We start from the raw sequence: 24,787 nt of genomic DNA on the forward strand, positions 1-24,787 counted from the left end.
CACATCTAAGGTCTAACGTACAACAATCAATATGCCATTCATTATTCTTTTATGTTCCAACTAAAACAAATAGATCACTGTGGAATGAACTCACAGAATTTGTACTCTGATTTTTTTCTACTGCCTGAACAAAGGTTGTTACTGTTTCTATGGTAAATGCTAATGTATCCAGAATTTCTAACCTGCTTTTTCTTGATGCTGATTTTTTTTTTTTTGCTTATAACCTAGGATTCTTAAGTCATCTTTTGAGAAACACAAGTTATGTGAATGCAGCAAGTTCAATAAATTCTCTATGAACTGTCTAGTTTCTCATGCTGACATCATTTGAGTGTACCTTCTTGGCATGCTTTTAATCAGGCTAGTTTTTCCCTACAAGGTGTGATGAGTTACTGGTGTTTTTATTTATCACTAGAACTTTGCACAAATCCTGGCATGGTGAAGGCAATTAACAAAGAATTGCTTAAGAAAGATAAGACAGGAAGGAAGGAAGGAAGGAAGAAGGGAAGGGAAAGAAGGATGGATGGAAGGAAGGAAGGAAGGAAGGAAGGAAGGAAGGAAGGAAGGAAGGAAGGAAGGACAATATAAGAAAAAGGAAAAGCATTTTAGTTGTATTGATAATCAAACTAAATACCTGCCATCTGAATGAATGGTGTTAGCTATGGTACATTCAGGATCTACTTGGATCCACTTGGATACCTGACACTATAGCCATGCAATACTAAGCACAAAACACCAGTGACAGTATTTCATCATCCTTCCACATATAGACAATCTGTGGCTCATATTTTTAATAATACATTAATATACTTAAAGAAACTTTATTCATTCCATCTGGCCCATCACAGGACGGTCTCCTGTTTTACAGTATTATTGGAATCCACAAATCCTCATACTTATATATTTATCATCTGTACTTATCTGGGATCCTACATCAACTGAGAGTAACTCGGAAAAGCAGGCTTCACAAAGGACATATGAAGAGATATTTAAATACAAACATCCTGGACAATGCTCTGTGAAGGAACTAATAACCACTATTTCTGTCACCTCCATCCTACTTAATGTTAGTAAATTAAGCTATTTTCTTCTAGTTTAAAATAGTCACAGAACATAAATACTCTGGCTGTTTATTTCAACTCACTCTCATTTCAGACCATGAGTCGAATATGTTTATATCCATAAGACCTATCACATTACTTTATAAGAGCTGCATTTTCCAAATGGCATCAGTCACTTGATTTTAATATAGATTTTTTTATCCCACCCTCTAATCTTCTTCTCTATTAGTGATGATCTGATGTTGCTTTGGGACTTGTTTCAATTAACACATAAATTATTGCTTTCTTGACTTGTTCAAAATTCTCTCCTTTTATAAACTTCCAGTGTGGTACAATCAAAGGCACTAAGTGGAGCAAGAATACTTCTTTTCCCAGAAATCCTCCTGGACCCCAGGAACACATCCCTTGCTGTCACTGAAGAGTATGGAAAAATAATGGATTTTGGAGCCTAGCAGACCTATTGGTTTCAAATTACTTAACTTTATGCAAATTACTTAATGTTATTTGAATTGCAGTTTCTTCTTCAAAAGAGTAATAAAAATACAAAATGATAGAACTGTTATGAAAATTAAATTGCCCCCTAAAATTAACATGTTGAAAAGAAATAGCTGTTATACAATGAACGCCTATTATGAGGAAACTGAGAATGAATGAGGAATGAGTGAGGACAGTTTCCACACCAAGTTGATTAGTGGCAGAGGCAAGATCCAAACCCATCTATATCTGATTCTAAATTTGCCTCAGTAAATATTAATTTTTATATCCTCCTAATCAAATCCAGATACACCTGATATGGCTAAAATGCCATCTTCCTAGAGACACCTTCTCCATGCCTGAGTTCACTAAGATCTAAGAGCATGGCACATGGGATTCATTTATACATTAACCAGCGGATGGCTGCCTTCCAGGTCCTAGGTACTCTCCAGGTTCTGGAATAAGTTTTTGAGATTTTAGCTTCTGAAGGTTTTCTGTATGCATCTGGATCCTTACTGTGACTTCCTACTGTTAGAACAGTCATTTGTCTTGACCCCAACTACCCTTTTCTGTACTCACTGCAAAATACCTAGCAAAGGTTTAAAAAGCCAGAAAAAAAGCCAGGCATGGTGGCACACACCTGTAAGCTCAGCGGCTTAGAAGGCTGAGATAGGAGGATCAGGAGTTCAAAGCCAACCTCAGCAAAAGCGAGTCACTAAGCAACTCAGTGAGACCCTGTCTTTAAATACAATACAAAATAGGGCTGGGGATGTGGCTCAGTGGTTGAGTGCCCCCGAGTTCAAACCTTGGTACCAAAATATATATATAATTTAAGCTCTTCCAATATTTTAACTGCATGACACTAAGCAATCCTAATTTCTCTGAGCCTCAGTTTATCATCTTTAAATGACTATAGTACCAAGAAGAGGAGCACCGGCCTGCTGAGAGGCAGAGCCGCCCCCCACCCCCCGCGACTGCCAGGTAGGCGGAACTGTGACCACTGACAGAAAAGGCCCAGTGGCCCGGGGCGGGACAGAGCTTCCAATCACTCCTGCAAGGTAGGCGGGCCTGCGACCCACCGGCAGAAGAGGAGCAGCGGCCTGCTGAGAGGCAGAGCCGCCCACTCCCCCTGCGCTGGCAAGGTAGACGGAACTGTGACCACCCACAGAACAGGCCCAGCGGCCTGCTGAGGGGCAGAGCCGCCCCCCACCCCCCGCGCCTGCCAGGTAGGCGGAACTGTGACCACCGACAGAAAAGGCCCAGTGGCCCGCGGAGGGGCAGAGCTTCCAATCACTCCTGCAAGGTAGGCGGGCCTGCAACCCACCGGCACAAGAGGAGCAGCGGCCTGCTGAGAGGCAGAGCTGCCCCCTCCCCCCGCGCCTGCAAGGTAGACGGAACAGTGACCACCATCAGAACAGGCCAGACGTGCAACCGACAGACAGAACAGGCCCAGTGGCCTGAGGAAGGGTAGAGCCGCCCCGCCCCCCGCGCCTGCAAGGTAGGCGGACCTGCGACCCACTGGCAGAACAGCCCCAGAGGCCTGCAGAGGGGCAGTGCCGCTGCCTGCGCCTGCAAAGTAGGCAGAACTGCGACCACCGACAGAACAAGCCTAGCGGCCCGCAGAGGGACAGAGCCGCCGACCGCGCCTGCAAGGTAGGCGGACCTGCTACCGACTGGCAGAGCAGGCCCAGTGGCCTGCCGGCGTGGTAGGCACATTGCCCCAATTGGAGGAGGGGCAGAGCCGCTGCCCACGCCTGCGAGGGAGACTTTGCAACTATACAAGACCAATATAAATATATAGGGGGAAAATTCAATAGCACAACAGTTTCACCAAGTAGAAAGGAACGCGAACAGTATGAAGAGACAAGGAAAGAAAGGACCACAAGCAATGCAGGTCAACTCAACGTTAGAAGAGGTAATAGCTGCAGCAGATGGAATGTCAGATAAAGAATTCAGGATATACATGCTTCAGATGATCTGGAGTCTCAAGGAAGACATCAGACAGCAAAATCAGACAATGAAAGATCACTTCAACAATGAATTACATAAACAAATCCAAGAAGCAAAAGATCAACTATACAGGGAGATAGAGGTTATAAAAAACAGACAAACAGAAATCCTAGAAATGCAGGAAGCAATAAACCAACTTAAAAACTCAATTGAGAATACTACCAGCAGAGTAGAACACTTAGAAGATAGAACATCAGACAATGAAGATAAAGTATTTCAACTTGAAAAGAACATAGACAGCTCAGCAAGACTGTTAAGAAACCATGAGCAGAACATCCAAGAAATATGGGATAACATCAAGAGACCAAATTTAAGAGTCATTGGGATACAGGAAGGGACAGAGTTTCAAACCAAAGGAATGAGCAATCTATTCAATGAAATAATACGAGAAAACTTCCCAGACTTGAAGAATGAGACAAAATCCCAAATCCTAGAAGCCTACAGGACGCCGAATGTGCAAAATCATAAGAGACCCACACCTAGACACATTATAATGAAGATGCCCAACATACAGAATAAGGAGAGAATTTTAAAAGCTACAAGAGAAAGGAAGCAGATCACATTTAGGGGAAAGCCAATCAGGATAACAGCTGATCTTTCAACACAGACTCTGAAAGCTAGAAGATCCTGGAATAACATATTTCAAACACTGAAAGAAAATGGGTTCCAACCAAGAATTGTGTTTCCAGCGAAATTAAGCTTCAGGATGGAAGACGAAATTAAAACCTTCCACGATAAACAAAAGTTAAAAGAATTTGCAGCTATAAAACCATCTCTTCTAAACATCCTTGGCAAAACATTACAGGAAGAGGAAATGGAAAATAACAATGAAAACCAACAGTGGGAGGTAGGACAGTAAAGGGGGGAAAATAATCAAAGAGGAAAACAAACCATGTTTAGTAACATAAATAAACAAATATGGCTGGAAGAACAACCCATATCTCAATAATAACCCTAAATGTTAATGGCTTAAACTCACCAATCAAGAGACACAGGCTAGTAGAATGGATCACAAAACAAGACCCAACAATATGCTGCCTACAGGAGACGCATTTGATAGGAAAAGACATACATAGGCTGAAGGTGAAAGGTTGGGAAAAATCATATCACTCATATGGACTTCGGAAACAAGCAGGAGTGTCCATACTCATATCAAATAAAATAGATTTCAAGCCAAAGTTAATCAAAAGGGATAAAGAGGGACACTACATACTGCTTAAGGGAACCATACACCAACAAGACATAACAATCATAAATATATATGCCCCAAACAATGGTGCAGCTATGTTCATCAAACAAACTCTTCTCAAGTTCAAGAGTCTAATAGACCACCATACAATAATCATGGGAGACTTCAACACATCTCTCTCGCCACTGGACAGATCTTCCAAACAAAAGTTGAATAAGGAAACTATAGAACTCAGTAACACAATTAATAACCTAGACTTAATTGACATATATAGAATATACCACCCAACATCAAGCAGTTACACTTTTTTCTCAGCAGCACATGGATCCTTCTCAAAAATAGATCATATATTATGTCACAGGGAAACTCTTAGACAATACAAAGGAGTAGAGATAATACCATGCATCCTATCTGATCATAATGGAATGGAACTGAAAATCAACGATAAAAGAAGGAAGGAAAAAGAATACATCACTTGGAGAATGAACAATAGGTTACTGAATGATCAATGGGTTATAGAAGACATCAAGGAGGAAATTAAAAAATTCTTAGAGATTAATGAAAACACTGACACAACATATCGGAATCTATGGGACACATTGAAAGCAGTTCTAAGAGGAAAATTCATTGCTTGGAGTTCATTCCTTAAAAAAAGAAAAAACCAACAATGATCTCATACTTCATCTCAAAATCCTAGAAAAAGAAGAGCAAAACAACAGCAAAAGAAGTAGAAGGCAAGAAATAATTAAAATCAGAGCTGAAATTAATGAAATCGAAACAAAAGAAACAATTGAAAAAATTGACAAAACTAAAAGTTGGTTCTTTGAAAAAATAAACAAAATCGACAGACCCTTAGCCATGCTAGCGAAGAGAAGAAGAGAGAGAACTCAAATTACTAGCATACGGGATGAAAAAGGCAATATCACAACAGACACTTCAGATATATAGAAGATAATCAAAAATTATTTTGAATCCTTATACTCCAATAAATTAGAAGATAGTGAAGGCATCGATAAATTTCTTAAGTCATATGATCTGCCCAGATTGAGTCAGGAGGATATAGACAACCTAAACAGACCAATATCAATTGAGGAAATAGAAGAAACCATCAAAAGACTACCAACTAAGAAAAGCCCAGGACCGGATGGGTATACAGCAGAGTTTTACAAAACCTTTAAAGAGGAACTAATACCAATACTTTTCAAGCTACTTCAGGAAATAGAAAAAGAGGGAGAACTTCCAAATTCATTCTACGAGGCCAACATCACCCTGATACCTAAACCAGACAAAGACACTTCAAAGAAAGAAAACTACAGACCAATATCTCTAATGAACCTAGATGCAAAAATCCTCAATAAAATTCTGGCGAATCGGATACAAAAACATATCAAAAAAATTGTGCACCATGATCAAGTAGGATTCATCCCTGGGATGCAAGGCTGGTTCAATATACGGAAATCAATAAATGTTATTCACCACATCAATAGACTTAAAAATAAGAACCATATGATCATCTCGATAGATGCGGAAAAAGCATTCGACAAAGTACAGCATCCCTTTATGTTCAAAACTCTAGAAAAACTAGGGATAACAGGAACATACCTCAATATTGTAAAAGCAATCTATGCTAAGCCTCAGGCTAGCATCATTCTGAATGGAGAAAAATTGAAGGCATTCCCTCTAAAATCTGGAACAAGACAGGGATGCCCTCTCTCACCACTTCTGTTCAACATAGTTCTCGAAACACTGGCCAGAGCAATTAGAGAGACGAAAGAAATTAAAGGCATCAAAATAGGAAAAGAAGAACTTAAATTATCACTATTTGCAGATGACATGATTCTATACCTAGCAGACCCAAAAGGGTCTACAAAGAAACTATTAGAGCTAATAAATGAATTCAGCAAAGTGGCAGGATATAAAATCAACACGCATAAATCAAAGGCATTCCTGTATATCAGCGACAAATCCTCTGAAATGGAAATGAGGACAACCACTGCATTCACAATATCTTCAAAAAAAATAAAATACTTGGGAATCAACCTAACAAAAGAGGTGAAAGACTTATACAATGAAAACTACAGAACCCTAAAGAGAGAAATAGAAGAAGATCTTAGAAGATGGAAAAATATACCCTGTTCATGGATAGGCAGAACTAACATCATCAAAATGGCGATATTACCAAAAGTTCTCTATAGGTTTAATGCAATGCCAATCAAAATCCCAACGGCATTTCTTGTAGAAATAGAGAAAGCAATCATGAAATTCATATGGAAAAATAAACGACCCAGAATAGCAAAAACAACTCTAAGCAGGAAGTGTGAATCAGGTGGTATAGCGATACCAGACTTCAAACTATACTACAGAGCAATAGTAACAAAAACAGCATGGTACTGGTACCAAAACAGGCGGGTGGACCAATGGTACAGAACAGAGGACACAGAAACCAATCCACAAAACTACAACTACCTTATATTTGATAAAGGGGCTAAAAGCATGCAATGGAGGAAGGATAGTATCTTCAACAAATGGTGCTGGGAAAACTGGAAATCCATATGCAACAAAATGAAACTGAATCCCTTTCTCTCGCCATGCACAAAAGTGAATTCAAAATGGATCAAGGAGCTTGATATCAAATCAGAGACACGCCGTCTGATAGAAGAAAAAGTTGGCTACGATCTACATACTGTGGGGTCGGGCTCCAAATTCCTCAATAGGACACCCATAGCACAAAAGTTAATAACTAGAATCAACAAATGGGACTTACTCAAACTAAAAAGTTTTTTCTTAGCAAAGGAAACAATAAGAGAGGTAAATAGAGAGCCTACATCCTGGGAACAAATCTTTACTCCTCACACTTCAGATAGAGCCCTAATATCCAGAGTATACAAAGAACTCAAAAAATTAGACAATAAGAGAACAAACAACCCAATCAACAAATGGGCCAAGGACGTAAACAGACACTTATCAGAGGAGGACATACAATCAATCAACAAGTACATGAAAAAATGCTCACCATCTCTAGCAGTCAGAGAAATGCAAATCAAAACCACCCTAAGATACCATCTCACTCCAGTTAGATTGGCAGCCATTATGAAGTCAAACAACAACAAGTGCTGGCGAGGATGTGGGGAAAAGGGTACACTTGTACATTGCTGGTGGGACTGCAAATTGGTGCAGCCAATTTGGAAAGCAGTATGGAGATTTCTTGGAAAGCTGGGAATGGAGCCACCATTTGACCCAGCTATTCCCCTTCTCGGTCTATTCCCTAAAGACCTAAAAAGAGCATGCTACAGGGACACTGCTACATCGATGTTCATAGCAGCACAATTCACAATAGCAAGACTGTGGAACCAACCTAGATGCCCTTCAATAGATGAATGGATAAAAAAAAATGTGGCATTTATACACAATGGAGTATTACTCTGCATTAAAAAATGACAAAATCATAGAATTTACAGGGAAATGGATGGCATTAGAGCAGATTATGCTAAGTGAAGCTAGCCAATCCCTAAAAAACAAATGCCAAATGTCTTCTTTGATATAAGGAGAGTAACTAAGAACAGAGTAGGGTTGAAGAGCATGAGAAGAAGATTAACATTAAGCAGGGATGAGAGGTGGGAGGGAAAGGGAGAGAGAAGGGAAATTGCATGGAAATGGAAGGAGACCCTCAGAATTACACAAAAGTACATACAAGAGGAAGTGAGGGAAAAATAATACAAGGGGGACAAATGAATGTCAGTAGAGGGGGCAGAGAGAGAAGAGGGGAGGGGAGGAGAGGGGAGGGGGGATAGTAGAGGATAGGAAAGGCAGCAGAACACAACAGACACTAGTATGGCAATATGTAAATCAATGGATGTGTAACTGATGTGATTCTGCAATCTGTATATGGGGTAAAAATGGGAGCTCATAACCCACTTGAATCAAAGTGTGAAATATGATATATCAAGAACTATGTAATGTTTTGAACATCCAACAATAAAAAATTTAAAAAAAAAATGACTATAGTACCCATGTCATGTGATTATTGGGAACCATTCTCTGAGTGATTTAGGACTACATAAATGTAAGAAGCCATGTTATTGTACTGTCAATATCAGTCATTACATGATACATGGATGTCAGAATGAATGTTCATTCTACAGATAGCTTCTGCACTAGCAACTGTGAGATCAGAACTGTGGATCCATACAAAACTTCCGTCGTTACGTTATCTCTCATTTGTTGTTTCCACTTGCCCACATTCAAGTTCTGACCACCTGGATTGTTGATTTCTGCCTCATGGGATGGTTTCTGATCCCTGGTTGCTGGCGATCCTAATGTGGGCTCTCAAGCCTTGCACCCCAGACTGTACGCCTGGGACCTCATCTCATTGCCTGTTGTATCCTTTGCCTCCTCTTGATTCTAATTCTTTTTTGTTGTTTGTTTTTTTTTTTTTAGTGAATTATAATTATACGTTGTAATTCTGGCTCAGCACTGGTGTCTGTTGTCCATTAAACCCTTTTTTAGAACTGCTTGCCTGAAGCCTGCCTGTCCACCATCCAAGCAGCCATCCTTCTCTTGGTCTTTCTGGTTCTAAATGTATCATGGTTCCCCCCAGTGTGTAATCAAACCCATCTGAGGTATCAGGGCTGCCCTAGTCCCATTTTCCATTGAAAGAAACATCAAAATCTTGTGGTCTAATTCTCGCCTCTCTTTTTTCCCATGCCCAGTCTTCCTGGCTTTACCTGCCTGCAGATTGTTAAAGCTTCTATAACTTTAGCTTCTTTTGGTTTGTTCTTGCCATGTCATTAATCTGACTGCTTTTACATACTTCCTTTGCAAACTTTAATGTGTTTCCTCTTTCGAATTCCTTGAAGTTCTCCCTTCTAAGTGAAAGAAGCCAAGATGCAAACACATTCACATCATAAAATTTATGCAAATCCAATTAATCCAATCAAAGCTTGTTTGTGAAAAGCCTGTCTTATGTGTTCTTTGAAGTCATTTCCCATGAATGAAAATCTTAATGAGATGACTAAATTTAGGAGTATAGTGCTTCTTGCAAGAAAACCAAGCACATTTAATCCTTGGTACTACAAACTGAAAAATATGAGTTTCACCTTCCAAGAATAGTACTTTTCAATTTCACATTAATTTCAATCAGTTTTTTTTTCAGAAAGAACTGCAATATCTTCAATTTCTAGAGCAACAAATGCATGTATACATTTCCATTCAATTTCCAATTTATAATGAGAAGACTAAAAACATATATTATACAGGTGAGCATACCTGTTACACAATATAGAAAATGCAAGGCAAGATGACTCAATTATAGGAGCAAAACAGCAAAAGTAATAAAAATAACCTTTCCAACTTGAATTTTAGTTATGCATGTCCCACGTAAACTTTCAACATAAATTGTTGTACAAATATTGGTCTCTTCGCATTGTCCAGGATACCTGAAATGACTTCAAATCACTTAGCATGTGTGTCACAGAAGTTAACTTATTAATAACCAACTAATTCACAGTGGTGATATAAATTGAATAAAATAAAGTAATCTGAGTACAAGATCATTCTACTTTAATTTGAAAGTGAGAAAAACTTTAAGAATTCTGAGACAAACTGTGTGCTAAATTGCCCTACACTGCTTAAAACTCTGAAATAATATTTTTTTTATTTTTCTCTAGTTTACTAAATTGAAATCAATGCAGAAATAAAATTATTTGAGTGAGAAAGGCAGATTTAAAATGCAGAAAAAGTGAAGCTGAAAGGTTAGAATGTGAATCATAGCTTTACCTCTGCAAGAGGGTAAGAAATCAGGACATCAGTCTGAGTATCAACAGAGTGTAAGTTCCTCTGTGCTGTAATTCTGTGCTCTGCAACTTCCCATTCCAGACATTCTTGTAGTTCCTTCAACCTACAAGGTTTCTCCAGCCTAAAAGACTTTGCATGCTATTTGATTGGAACACCTTTCCTTTCCTCCCTGACTTGCTGACACCCCTCCTTTAGGAACATATTTTCATGATTCACTCCTCCACCCTACCCCCGCTTCTTATCATGATTCACTTTGGAATATCTAGAACCCATCACACACACTGGTTTTTCTAGGAAGGTCTCAGCAAATGTTCCCTAATAAACATATGAAGGGATGAATTCCTGAATACAAGATCATCCTACTTTAATTTGATCTTCAGTGGGCTGTTTCATTTGCACCCATTTGATAAGGTGAAGAGCTAATTTGCACTTGTTTGATATGTCACTCTAATTGGGAAATCTTGAATTTCATTGAAAAGTATCCATAAACAATAAAATCCTAATTTCATTTCCCTGTTCTGCCTGAAGTTAATTGAACTTGTAAGTGATTTGCTTGCCCAAGCAGCCCTGAATCTTTCCTCTATTCATTAATGTCATTCTCTAAACTACAACTAATTTTTATCACTCTCAGTGGGAAGAAACCCTTCTCAAGAACATTCCCATGTACTGAGTCAAGCGTTTCAACTCTTGATCCATGATTACTAATGAAAGTGTATAGAGAATGATTCAGAGATCCTGAGTGACAATAAAATCATGACTCATCTCATTTAGAAACTGCCAACTCTCTGAATGCAACATCAGAACAACATAAAAAACGTCTTCTAATTTTACCATACACATTTCACATGTAAAATGCACTGATGGTTTAATTTACAAAGCTGAAAGAAAAGTGATTTGCTCTTAAGTCACCTGATTTATTTGGGGGAAAAAATCTAATTATATTGAAATATATAAAATGTCACACTTGTTGAAGAAAGAATACATACTATACAAATGTTAAAGTAGTGATGTTAGAAAATTATAAAAAGATATGCTGTGTAAAGATAAGACACAGAAAATGAAAAAATAATTACAGACTACGAATATAATGATGTTAAAGATTTTTTACACAAAACTTCAGGTGTTTGAAAGAGTGTCTATTTGAAATCAATGAGACTTATTTTGCACTACATTCTGTATAACTCTGACTACATGAAAAATTAAGTAAATATACTTGAAATTATTGATGACTAGAAGATAAAGTAGAATATTAAATACCCAGGTTTGGGAAAAAATAATTTAAACTCTATAACTTAAGTATCTATGAATGGAAAGTGACATAAATATATTTTTTCATAAAAAAATAGAGTGCCTAGGAAATTAATAACAGTCTTAAATAAGTAAAAGTACTTAAAATTATTTTAATTCCTATTAATTCTTTTAAGATACACAAATTATCATTTATATCTACCATATGGAAGGCATTACATTTGGGAGTATACGCTGAGAAAGAGGCAAAGATACACAAGACATATTTGCTAATCTACATAAATTTTTGATCCTTTGATAGGCAAAATATTTGTACACAATTAATGATAGTGCATAACAATTCAGAAATATGCTACATGTATATGCTACATATAACTAAAAGTGTTTAATAATCATCAGACTCCAAGATGACAAATCCAATTAGAAGAAGTTGCCTGGAGTTCAGTCTTTAGGATTAAGAAGCCAAGACAAGACCAGTTTCAAACAGAGGGAAAATTCTGTGATCTCTCAGCAGTGTATATTGTGGTCACTGGAGGAGCCAGTGGACATCTTCTTGCTGTGGGAAGATGTATCTACGTGGGAAGAGGTGGAAAATATTCCCTTTATAGATGAGGTAACTGACCACAAGGTGGTTTAATACCCACTAAGACTAATGCTTCAATGAACAAAATAGTGTGCAAACTAGGGAAAATGCCTGATCTAACTTGCCAAAGTTGAAAGTACGCCTGAGATATCGTCTTCAGTGCTGAGCATTAAATATAAGAATGTAAGATATTTCAAATTCAGTCAGACTTGGGCAGCCAAAATGGTAGAACAAATTCAAGTCCATGCCAAGTGAAGATCTGTGTGGTTTCTCACTAGTTGTATGGCCTCAGACAAGTCATTTAACTCACAGGGCACAGATTAAAAGATAAACCTATATGAATCCTTGGTCCTCTTTCATTATTAAAAAGTTTTAGCTATAAAGAAGCATGTTCTCTTTCATAATGAATTTACAAATCATTTCCAAAAATGGAATGGCAGAGTGAGGCTGATAGAATGGCTTGAATAAAGTGTCTACTGGAATCCCATATCTGTATTCTAGACTTTGCCCCCAAAAATAAATGAACGAAAAGGGGATCCCAAGTAATCATGTGGTGAGGAGTCAGAGAAGAGGAAACAAAGGTCTCTTTGTGAAAGACAAACAGGGTTGTAGCTTTGATTAAGTCTCTTCATTCATTTTAGAAACTGAGTACACCCAACACTGCCCAGGCACATGCAAAGGAAGAGGTCATTATCACCAACCCAAGGATACTGTTTTCTTTTAGTTTTTACATCAATTGGAAATGTCAGGAGTTCATTTTAAATTATAAGATGAATCCCCAGGTGCACTATCTCTATCCAAGGCTGCTCAATTTGGGTGTCTGTGAGAACATGGCATTCTGCTTTGATGAGGTCTCTGGAAATACAAGATGTTTCTCAGTGTGAAAAGTGCTTGTATGCACCCCAGTGTGAGAAAAAAACTAAATCTGAAATGGAGATAAAAAAAAAAGTACAGTTTTTTCTGTTGCTATTGAAAGCACCCTTTTAAAAAATGGGATCCTTGCATAGGAAACACATAGAGGTTCTGGTTATACTAATAAATTTCAAATTTCTTTAGAGAGGAAATAGCACACGATATTTTGATAATATGCAGATGTGTTAGGAGTACATTTATGCTTAGCTGCCCTATAATTTCACATCCTTTTATTTCCCAACATTGCTTTGAAATGTGGGGGAAGGGTTTTGAGATTTGGAGCATGTCACTTAACCTCTTTAAATCTTAATTTCAAGGTATACTGCACAAGGAATGTGCTCACCAAATATTTGTTGAGAAAAAAAAGTATGAGAGGAGGAAAGCAGAGAAGGAGGGATGGAGGAATGGAAGGAGTACAGAAGAGAATGGAGGGAATTTTTAAACATTCATTCTTTCTATAGTGTTCCAGTTCCAAATGTTTTGAATATTTTTATACCACACCAAACACAAAATACACCCTTAATAAAAAAATTCAATAGACTAGCAAAACATGAATCTGACAATAGGGCAAAAAAAATTTTAGGTCATCAATTTAGTTAACATATTTTGGGTGTATAGTCTCAAAGTAATGAGGATATAGAAGTCCCAGTTCCTAAATTAAGAAGTCTACAATTTTCTTTAAGCTATTTCAATGTATTCTGTGTGATATATATGTACCACTTTGTTCATGCTCCAATTCTAGGAATAATCTGCTAAAATGCTACTAAAATGCAAAGTCTTAGGCCGTCATTAACATTTTATCAGAAAGATACCATTCCAAACAGGCTGCCAAAAGTCTTTTTGCTATGCCCATGTTAATTAACAACTGACTTAATTAGCATTGTGAATATAAAAAGAGGATTTTTTTTATTGATATAAGTAGTGGCTTTTAATTAGCATGATGAATGCTAAAAATGGACTCCTATTGGAGAAAGGAAAGATTTTCCAGTTACGTGGATTATCTAAGAGAGTTCTGAGACACTTCCCATGCCTGAATGAACAAGGTACAAGACTCTGGCAAGGCCAGTAGCATACACTCAATGGCTTGTTCTTGACGGATCCAGATTCCAGCCATTGTTGGTTTGGGAGAATTTTAGCTTCAAGTATCTCAACCTGAGATCACAGAATATCTCTTCACGAAGAATTTCATAAACCTAAAATGCTATAAAAACCAGAATGTTTGAAGTTATTAAATTTACAGCACAGGACTACTCTACTTGTTTTATTGAAAGGTTATTAAATAATGGTGGGCTCAACGAAATTTTGTCTGATACTTGAATTCAAATTCACCTTACCTTCATCAAGAAAACCTTCAGTGGGTGCCTGGATAGCATGTCTATCAAAAATAATCTAGGGCTGGGGTTGTGGCTCAGTGGTAGAGCACTTGCCTAGCATGTGTGAGGCACTGGATTTGATTCTCACCACTGCATGTAAATAAATGAATAAAATAAAGGTTCATAAACAACTAAAAAATAATAATCTAAAAGTCAAGTCAGTTTACAATGCCCTAACATTGAGATGTTCAAGTCTAGTGATTGAAACATAGATAAAAATGCAATCTAAAGAAACCTATAAAGTTATTTAAATGCTGAAATTTGTATATGAGGCAAAAGGGTCATAGAGAACAATGTAGCTATTTCAACTGGGAAAATATAAGAGGTGTATTTGGCAAAGTTTGTGCTAGGTCTAGAAGGATATGTCAGAATATTCCAGAAAGCTGTGAATTTGGGGGGAAGGGAAAGTGGGGGGGCAATTTATAGAGGTTAGAATCCAGAAAGATAAAAATGGATTTATACAAGAAATCACAAATGTAGTAATGTTTATAGATGTATGTGTGTGCATGTATACACTAAACACACATACATACACACACACACACACACACACACACACTTTCACTCACACATGTTCTCTCATTTGAGAAATGTCTACCAAAAAAACTGTTATTAGAGTTTTAAATGTACCTGGGTTGGGAAAACAATCTCTGGAGTTGTGTTTTTACCCCCTACCCCATATGGTAATTTTACTGACAGTGATTCTCAAGCTACATCTGTCATAATAGGACTAAAAATGTAACTAGCCTGCTGAGTGGAAACTGGCATTCTCAGAAATAGTTTAAATAGCACTGAATATAGAACTCCATTTCACATATTCTAAAATATCTTCCATCAAAATAATAGTCCTTATGGTTTTCCAAAGTCCATTAACAAGTCCTCCTAACCACAGGTTAAGTTCATAATTCTGAAATCAGAATTTGCCCTCTCAACTTGCATGGATAAGAATATCAAGTTCTATTGACTATTCCACCTGTGTTACGAATCAGTGAAGTTTTATGTTTGCACAAAGATCTTAAAACTCCTTTTTTCATGTTCTTTTATAACTAAGCCTAAAGACTAAGAAGCATATGGACACTACAAATAGCATACTGATATATAATCAATATGCTTTAGCTCTCCCCTGCCTACTAGGAATGCCATCATTTATGCTGTGAAGCAAATTAGTGAACAACTGCATGTAGCCAACAGACCATTGGACTTGAAGTAATAAGTTCACATTCTCAATGTGTCATTTACCAACTGGAGCAAATTGCAAAAGCTCTCTAGATTTGTTATTGCATGCACTATCTGAAAGAATTAATGTGAACAGTAAGTGGCTTACCTCATTCATTCAACAAAATGATTAAGTACACATGATGTCATTTGACTCTGCACTATCAATAAAAATTATTAGCATTTATGTTAAAAGAACAGCTATCACTTATTGAACACTGAGTGCAAACATGTATTTAATTGTTGTAAGATATCATGTTAACTATTATTATCTCAGTCTTACAAAGATAAGATCTGAGGTTTGGAGATATAATTTTATGCGTATTATCTGAACTGTTGAAGCTTATGAAATATGCCTTATTCATTTTAGAAGCCCATTCAATGGCAGTGCTACCTAGTACATAGTAGATGCAATAGTATCATTCAAAACTTCAACAAATAATGTATTTTTAGCACAGTGAAAATTTAAAAATCAACATGATACAATACATACTTAACAAATGGCATCAGCAGAGCTCCCTGGAAATATGATTTACTTCAAATTATGGAAAGGAATGAAATGATTCTTTATAATAATCTTTACAATACTCAAAGCTTGTTGAAATAATAGAAATTGAAAAATAGAATTGAATATTAGAGTAATGGTCTGTAATAATCAGGAGGCCATTTTATACTGTTGGCTTTCTATTTTTGCTACTCTTTCTATAGGAAAATCAGAAAATAAGTTAAAGAAATCATATTTATTTTTCCACACCACAAAGTAAATACATAAGGCTGGCAAAGTACTGCTGCCAGTAGTGTTAACCATCTCTGATGACGGTGGCTGCACAATCCACGTAACTCCTCATCTTATGTTTCCCTTACAGGTATGAAGTGATTTACTGTCTCCAATGTGCTTTCTCATCTATTTTATTCTCACAACATCTCTTCAAGCTGGGAAGGAGGAAGCCAAAATTTACTGGATAAAGTAACTCTCTCAGAGAAGTTACATGGATATGAGTGATGACAGGTGGAGGGAGAGAGTAAAAAGGGAAAGAAGAGAGGGCAGTGGAAGAGAAGAGGGAGGAGGAAAAGCTAGTTAGTGTTCTGATTCCTGGGTCTTTCGTTTCCCCTCAGCATCACCATCTCCTTATCAGAATACAAAGAAGAAGGACAAATGGAAAAACAGCGACAATGAATGTTAAACGGAGGAAGAGAAAAGAAGGGGAAAAGTGTCAATGTGAAAAAATGAATAAGAATAAGAACATCAAGTAAAACAAGGTCCCAAGAGACACCAAGAGAGGTTCAAAGAGTCCCAAAGAGTAGCTTTTTAGAGGATCTGGACATCTTTGACAGTATGATTAAACCATGGAGGCATACTAAAAAAGAAATGGTACGTGTACACACATAATATTTTATGCATTATTTCCATTCATTCACTGCACTTCAAAATCTAGTGCTAAGTTCAAGTTTAAGAAACATGCCTTAAAAGCAGAGGTAGCTTCACCTCTCTGAGTACTGTGGTTTGCACATCCAGAACCAGAGGGTGGTTCTACAGAAATGTGGATGCCTGCAGCACCATGACTGTGTGTGCTGCCGAGACAAGAGACATGCCTTCATATCAGAACAGAACTCTCAATCCCTTCTGCTGCCACCCACCTCTCCACGACATTTCCAAGTTTAATAGGAAACAAAACAATATCCTACACCACACATTGAGACCATTAACTTCAGTGGAACACAAAGTTTCCCATCAAACCAAGAAAACTGAAATCAAGGACACAGTGTTTGAGAAAATTTTTAATTTCCTGTACTGAATTACTATTACTAAAAATCTTTAAAGACCAGTTAACATGTTAGGATTCAGATATTTGATAAAATAATTAAATGCACAGGCTTTGACAACTGGCACTGTAATTGTGGACATTGAACTGGTCATCTAACCTCTCTACATCCAAGTCTCTTCCATAAATTTACCGTGGAAATTAATAATATTAATGAATTTAAATAACTTAAGTCTGACATAATAATCTTACTGAACTTATTACATTTCATCAATGAAATAGATTTAATGATGGTATATTTCAGGAAAGTACTATCTTTGTGGGCATTAAATGAAGCAGTGCATAAAATATATCTAACATAGGATCTGGTGCATAGGAAATGAATAATAAATATTAGTGTTAGTGTACTTTAAGAAATTGAAGTGTCATCAAAGGTAGGAATTATTAACTTGGTTTTAAGAATGGAATTCTGATTGCTGCACTTTTCTTACTATTCAGACTCCTTAATTTATGAAGGTTGGAATGAACTCAGTGGCTTCTGCCTCTCTCAAATAGGTTTTCAGCTTTGGAATCCACTAACAAAGGTATTTTGCTAAGTGCTTTATAGAGGTTAGCTTGATTAATCATCCCAACCTCAAAAGGAGTAATGATAGCTGTCACATACATAGCTGGGCACTACTCTGATACTTATATGTATTGACTCATTTCACACTCACAGTGTATCCTTATTATCTCCATTTAATAGTCAAAGACATAGAAAAATAGAGAGGTAAATGGGTTCAAGTTTCACAGGTGAAAAAACTGGCAGATATGGGATTCAACCCAGGCAGTCAGATTCTAAGGCTTGTGATCTTTACCCCTACAACCACTGACTCTCCAAGAGCCAGGTGTTTTTATCTCCAGTTTTTGAAAAAGATTTTGGCAAAAGCATATGGCTAGTGAGGAGAACAGGATAAGAATCCAGACACATCTGACACCCATATCTGTGCTTCATCTCCTATTCCAGCCCCAGTAGTGGGTTCCAGGAATGAGGATGAGAGGGAATACCCAAGGCAAGGTTAGGAGGAGAAGAGGTCTTATGGGAAAGCATTGGGTACAAGATGCCTTCCTGTCACCATCTACCTTCACTCCATTCAGTGATGCCAGCAGCCATGGGATGGCAGCTGTGGCTACATTCCTCAACTCTGGATCTCAAGGTCCAGAGAGCTTCCTGAGGATGCAAACATAAAGAATCTGAGATGTGCATAAACTTCCCACCCTCCCCATGTAGTGTCAGTAGCTACCTTGGTTGGTGCTGATTTTCTTTATCTTGATTCTGGCTCTATGAAGATGGATGGACGAGTTTAAACTCCTTTGAATCATCTGGACTGCTCAGAGATCTAAAGGACAATAGGTCCTATGACTAATGAATCCAAATTTGGGGAGCAGAAGCTATTGTCATCACCAGTTCTTTTAATCAATGAAAATCAAAGGTCACTAATTAAATTTCTATCTGTGTATGCTTTATGTGACACTTTGATAAATGCCATACAGATCAAACTGAACACTACCTATTTTCAAAGGGTTTATAAATCATATCATCCATGTAAAAATGAAAACACAATTAAAATAATTATTATAAAATATTGGGGACAGACTTTAAATTGATCTTATGTAGATATTTTGATAACAGAAGATCCCTCTACACTCCAAGCAAATAAATAAATATATGAATAAATATGTCCTTAGACACTACCTCTCAGACCATGTCCTGCTCAGTTCTTAGAAAACTAATTTAAACGCTCAGTCTGGCCTTCCAAGTCTTATTCATGCAATCCCAGCCTTTGTCTTTAGCTATGAACCCCCATTTCCCCAAACATGACTCTCTGAAATGAAAAAAAAAACAAAAAACAATAGTTGTTTGAGGAGTGAATTCAGCATTTTCTGCCCTCATGGGCTGGTAAAGGAAGCTGCTGCTGTGATGTCTTAACTCAACTGCCAATTGGACTCACCTTTCAAACAAATCTCAAATGCTACCATCCCGTCTAGGAATCCTCTCCCCATCCTACCAAACAAAAGTGATCTTATCCTTTTCTGAATCACCAGAGTCTCTGTGGTACCTATAAGTATATATATGCAGAAGTAAATATATATATATATATATATATATATATATATATATATATATATATATACATAAAACTTTTATCATTATTATTTGAATTATGATCTTCAATGTGTTTACCTAATTTCCCAAATTAGGCTGCAAATTTCTTAGTATTGGTGACCATGGTTTATTTCTCCAGTTGCCTCAATTACCTCTCTTTTGCCAGGAAACCATTTGCACTACAAGGATTCAATAAACACTTACTGAACTGCTATTTTATTAATAATAATGATGGATGGAGGGTGTGGTTTTGTAGTAGAACACTTGCCTGGCATGCACAAGTTTCTGGGTTCAATCAAACACTGCAAAAAATTAAATAATGCTAGTGATATAGAACCTCTTATGGAGCATCAACCATGCCAAAAGTGACATTAACATAACTAATTTAAAATTCAAAATCCTGTGACCAAGGGAATTAAGGCTTACATTAATTGTTCAAGTTTACATAACATGTGGAGTTCCCAACTCAACATCTCAAATATATCTTCAATCAAAAATCCAATTTGTTAAGATTCTCAATCTGAGCCCAAGGGAACTCTATATGAAAGTGATACAATGCATAAGATATATGGTTTTTAAGTTTTGGATAAATTAATTTAATGAGTATGAAACAAATCTGCACCTCTCAAGAGTAATGAGTTTAAAAACTTAAAAATATATTTATTAAAAAGAACCTTTATCATCGCAGTATAAGAACTATAAGAGATGAGAGAAAATATTCTTGTGTGAGGTATTCGTTCAGAATAATGATTATGAATAAATTGAATTTGCACAAAGAATAAAGCATAGGCTTAGAAGCTTGATGGACTAGAGTTAAAATTCTGAGTGTAACATTGTAGCTCTTGTCTTTGGGCACACTACTTAAACTTCCTATTTTAATAGGGAATAGATTATTTTTGAAAGAACACATACATGAAGCTGGATTGGGACTTCTGATGTATTTTAGCAAATTATAGAGTCAAAAGACAAAGCAAAACATTTTCCTGGGTAAAGTATAAAAAAAACCTTTCCAGTTTTCTTGAGAAGATGCAGAGGTACAGCTGCCACTCCTATTTCAATTCCTGGTGTAAGGACAGAATACTCTATTATTCCTACCAGCACAAGAGAAACAAAGGCCAGCATCACATCTTTCCTCCAAAATCCAGTACTTCTCTTTAAACCAGCAAACAAACCCATTCTCTCAAACCTAAAGAACTAAAGGTCAAAACCTGAAACCCAAGTTGGATCATCCCTTTAAAAAGTCTGACTACTATATCCTCAATGCCTGCTCCATCAGTCAACCCCCAACATTCAGAGAACGTGTTCTTTGGAAGCAATAGGAATATGGCATTTGGCATCAGTCCTATGAACATATAAACACAATAGTCAGTTTTTAAAATTTTTTTCAGATGTTCCCAACTTACTATCTGAATCTCAAGTTTCCTCAAATGTTAATTGGATCCCCTAGAAGGGCTGCTATACAAAATATATGTGACTACAACTATTCAGTACCCAACACAGTGGGCACTCAGTAGAGACTAATTAATTCCCTTTCTCCTTCCTAGGTTCTGCGTAAGTGGAGAATTATCAAAATCTTTGGACCAATGTGTTTTTTTCTCTCACTGCCACCTGCCACCATGGATGGTTGGTTCAGATAAAAAGTGCTACCTCATTTCAGTAAGACACAGAATGTCATTTACCACAAGACAAGTTACAGTGTTTATTGTATTTATGATGGTTGCGACCAAATAAATGACATGAAAGTAACTGTTTTTTTTGTTTGTTTGTTTGTTTTTTATCCTTAGAAAATCCCTGAGCTAGTCCCCTGGAAAACAGGTGGCTGGAAACCCAGACTCCACCCAAAGTCAAAAGACCCCAAGAAACAGACCATTGCTTCCTCTGCCAGTTTTTGAAATGGAGGAGAAAGATCACAAACATGAAGTTGTATTGGGACTTCTGATATATTAGCAAATTAAAATGTCAAAACACAAGGCAAAGCATTTTTCTGGGGCAAGGTATATCCCATTTCAAACCACTATGCTAGAACTGAATTTGAAGTCAACTATCACAGTATGTGATAAAGTTACTTTGAAGTTATCAGAAGATGCTTGGTTTGTTCACAAAATTCCATTTTGTGTTTCAGGAACATTTCATTATTTTGTAAATCACAAAATCATGTTCTTTAAAATCCAAGATGAATATCAAAGCCAAATGGATTCAGCAGATGTTCTTAACAGTCATAATTGCAATTTATACATTCAGCTATTGAAAATAAAACTTCACTTTCCCTGTCCTCTTGATTTTCCAATTTCCTCTTCATTCTTTATCTGAAAAGGGGGGATGGGAGGGGGAGGGAGAGGGAGACTACATCATAGGAAGGGAATCTCTACTACTTTGTCAGTCTAAAGAAACCATAATGTGTCAGGTTTTCTAAAGAAATCCCATCTATTCTCATACAAAAAAAAAAAACACGTCTGCATTGTATTCACATATGTAAACTGTGATGTAATTATTATTCCAATAATTGTATATAAGGGTATATATACACTTGTGAGTGTATCTTTATAGTCCCTATCCTTCTCTCTCTCTCTCTCTCTTTCCCACTCTCAGACACACACACACACACACACACACACACACACACACACACCAGTCTATAAATCCAGAAGGCATTCTCAGCCAGATTTAAAGAGACAAGGATTTGAGCCGCCCAGGGAAGGAGCAGCCTTAAATAAATCTGAAGTGCTCTTGTGATTTAGGCACAGCTCCTTCTCAGCAAAGCCCTGTTGCCCAATCCTCTTCATTGACAAATTCCCAATTTCTTTTTTTAGATATTTGGTCTCTGGTCAGCTTAGTCCATTTGGCTTTTTCATCTGAAACGGAAGGAGGTAGTAAAAATATCGGTGTGCCCCGACTGGGGAAGCAGGGGTACCTTCCACACCCCAGCAATTGACCCCCTCTGTCCTCACTAGCTTGGCTGCTGCTCATCTTCCAGGAGCACAGAGGAGATCAGTGAAGCAAGGCCACAGAATCCATCAAGTCCAGATTCACCCAAAAAAGCAAGCCCCTTCCCCATCCCCGACACCCACCCATTACCTCCTACAGCCCCCTTCCCTTCTGTTGCCTCCGCGTCACCCAACACTGCAGCCACCGCAGGGGGTGCGGGGGTGGCGTGTGGGGAGAGAGGGGGCTTCCTTCGCACCCACCCCTCACGCACCCAGAGAAGACTGTCCTCTGGGGAAGGGGCTGCCAACAACTTGGAGGAACTTAGAAAGCAAAAGCTGCCGCGCCCCGACCCTTGGTGGGGCCGCAACCCCGAAGGCGAGGGCGAAAGAAGAGAGTCCGCGGCGAGGGCGAGCACCCCCGGGCTTACCACGAGCACGGGGACCCCGGCGGCCAGAGAGTAGAGGAGCACGGGGGGCACGGCGCTGCTATCCTCCGGGCCCGGGTAGGGCTTGCGGTAGGCACTGTCGTGGCAGAAGAAGCCCTGCACGTTCACGGTGAACGTGTCGGTGTATTCGAAGTAGTAAGCCAGCATCACCGTCCCTGCCATGATCACCATCTGGAAATAGAGCATGCTGCTGGTGAGCGCCGCGGGCAGCAGGGGCATGCACGCCTCCGGGCCGAGCCAAGCCGAGCGGGCGGCCGACGCGGCAGGCCCCCTCCCGGGTCCGCCGAGTCAGCCACCGGGGGCGCGGCGGCGGGGGAGGCTGGAGGACGCGGAGCGGGAGGAGGGATGGAGCCGCTGGAGGAAGAGGCGGAGGCAGTCCGGGTTTTGAGGCGCGGGCAGGCTGCGGAGGAGGCGGCTACCCCCGGACGAGTCCCTGCTCCCCTGCCCGCCTCCTGCCCGATGCTAGCGCCGCCCGCCCCGGCGCGGGGTCGCGCGGAAGGGCGGGGAGTCCCCGGGGACTGGCTGTGGCCGCTGCACCCTGGCAGGAGACCATTCGCGAAACCGCTGTTCTGGGTCAAGCCCTCCGGCCAGCAGGCAGAAAGCCGCGTCGGCGGACCGGGCGGCAGCAAGCGGGACAGCGGCACCTGTACCCGCTTCTGAGGGCAGAGGCTGTGGAGCTGGAGAGCTCCTGGCGGGGGGGAAACCAAAATAAAAAGGGGAGGAGAGGCAATAGAGATGGAGCTTCTAGAAACTCCCTTTCTAGGCACCAGCTGAGCTGTTTAAGAAACCCGCACAACGCCTGGGAAAATGGTGCGTGGACACGTCTTCAGAGCGCAAATCCCACCAAAGCGCAAAGTGTCTGAAGCGGCGCGAGTTTCAGCGTGTGCCTTTAGCCGCGCTCCCTTGGATTCCTTAACCCTGCACAGGACCCCAGCAGAGCAGTGGTTTCTAGGTTCGATTAGAAAAATGATCTCAGAGGATTTTAGCTTCGGGGTTTCTTTGCCTCCCCTGCAGCTTCCTAGGGCTTTGTGTGTAAAAATACAGAAATCATTGCTTGAAGCTCCAGAAGCATCATCTCTTGTACACCGGTTCCTTCCTTCTTCCATGTATTCTTTTGCTCATCTTCTCAGTCTCCTTTTATTAGCTGCTTGTGAGAGGGGGCTTTGCAGATTCTTGGGAGTCAGCGGTACCAGCCACCAGGAAAAGAAAAAAGGCTATTTGATTCATCTCTGTATTCCCCTAGTTTAGGAATCTGCAGGAATTCCTCTAGGCTCAGGTGAAAGGAGAGGCAGACCAGTGCAGGCTCACAATACATGCAAAGTACACCCATACGTGGGTGTCCACGCGTGTGCGTGGAGGTAAGGTGCTATGGAATTCGTTTATGCAAGGAATGGATTCTGTGATGCCATGCAGGTCCCTCTGTGCAAGCTTATGTAGTAGACTCCTAAAGGGCCCTTTGGAAACCTGACACTGCAGGTAAGAAAGCATTTATACAAAGCAAGATAGGAGAATATTCTTAGAGCTCTGCCCTTCTCATTAAAATGTAGAATTACCTCCGCAAATTTCTAACTTGATTCATTTTAATGGGTGTAAATGATTTTTAAAAGGTGGGCCTTTATCATCAAGAAAATTCAACATTGTTAGGCTAAAAAA

At 38.9% G+C, this 24,787-nt stretch overlaps 1 protein-coding gene across 1 annotated transcript in view; it reads right to left on the reverse strand.

The window, feature by feature from the left end:
* Positions 1-23,545, reverse strand: part of Plppr5 (phospholipid phosphatase related 5) — a 116,833-nt gene extending 93,288 nt beyond the window's left edge. Inside the window, exon 1 of the mRNA XM_027935251.3 lies at positions 23,117-23,545. Within this exon, the coding sequence (XP_027791052.1) occupies positions 23,117-23,353 (237 nt within the window). The 5' untranslated portion in view covers positions 23,354-23,545. The remainder of the gene's footprint in view (positions 1-23,116) is intronic.
* Between the last annotated feature and the right edge of the window lie 1,242 nt (positions 23,546-24,787).

This window comes from Marmota flaviventris, chromosome 10, assembly GCF_047511675.1.
Source record: "Marmota flaviventris isolate mMarFla1 chromosome 10, mMarFla1.hap1, whole genome shotgun sequence".
Taxonomy (NCBI): Eukaryota; Metazoa; Chordata; class Mammalia; order Rodentia; family Sciuridae; genus Marmota; species Marmota flaviventris.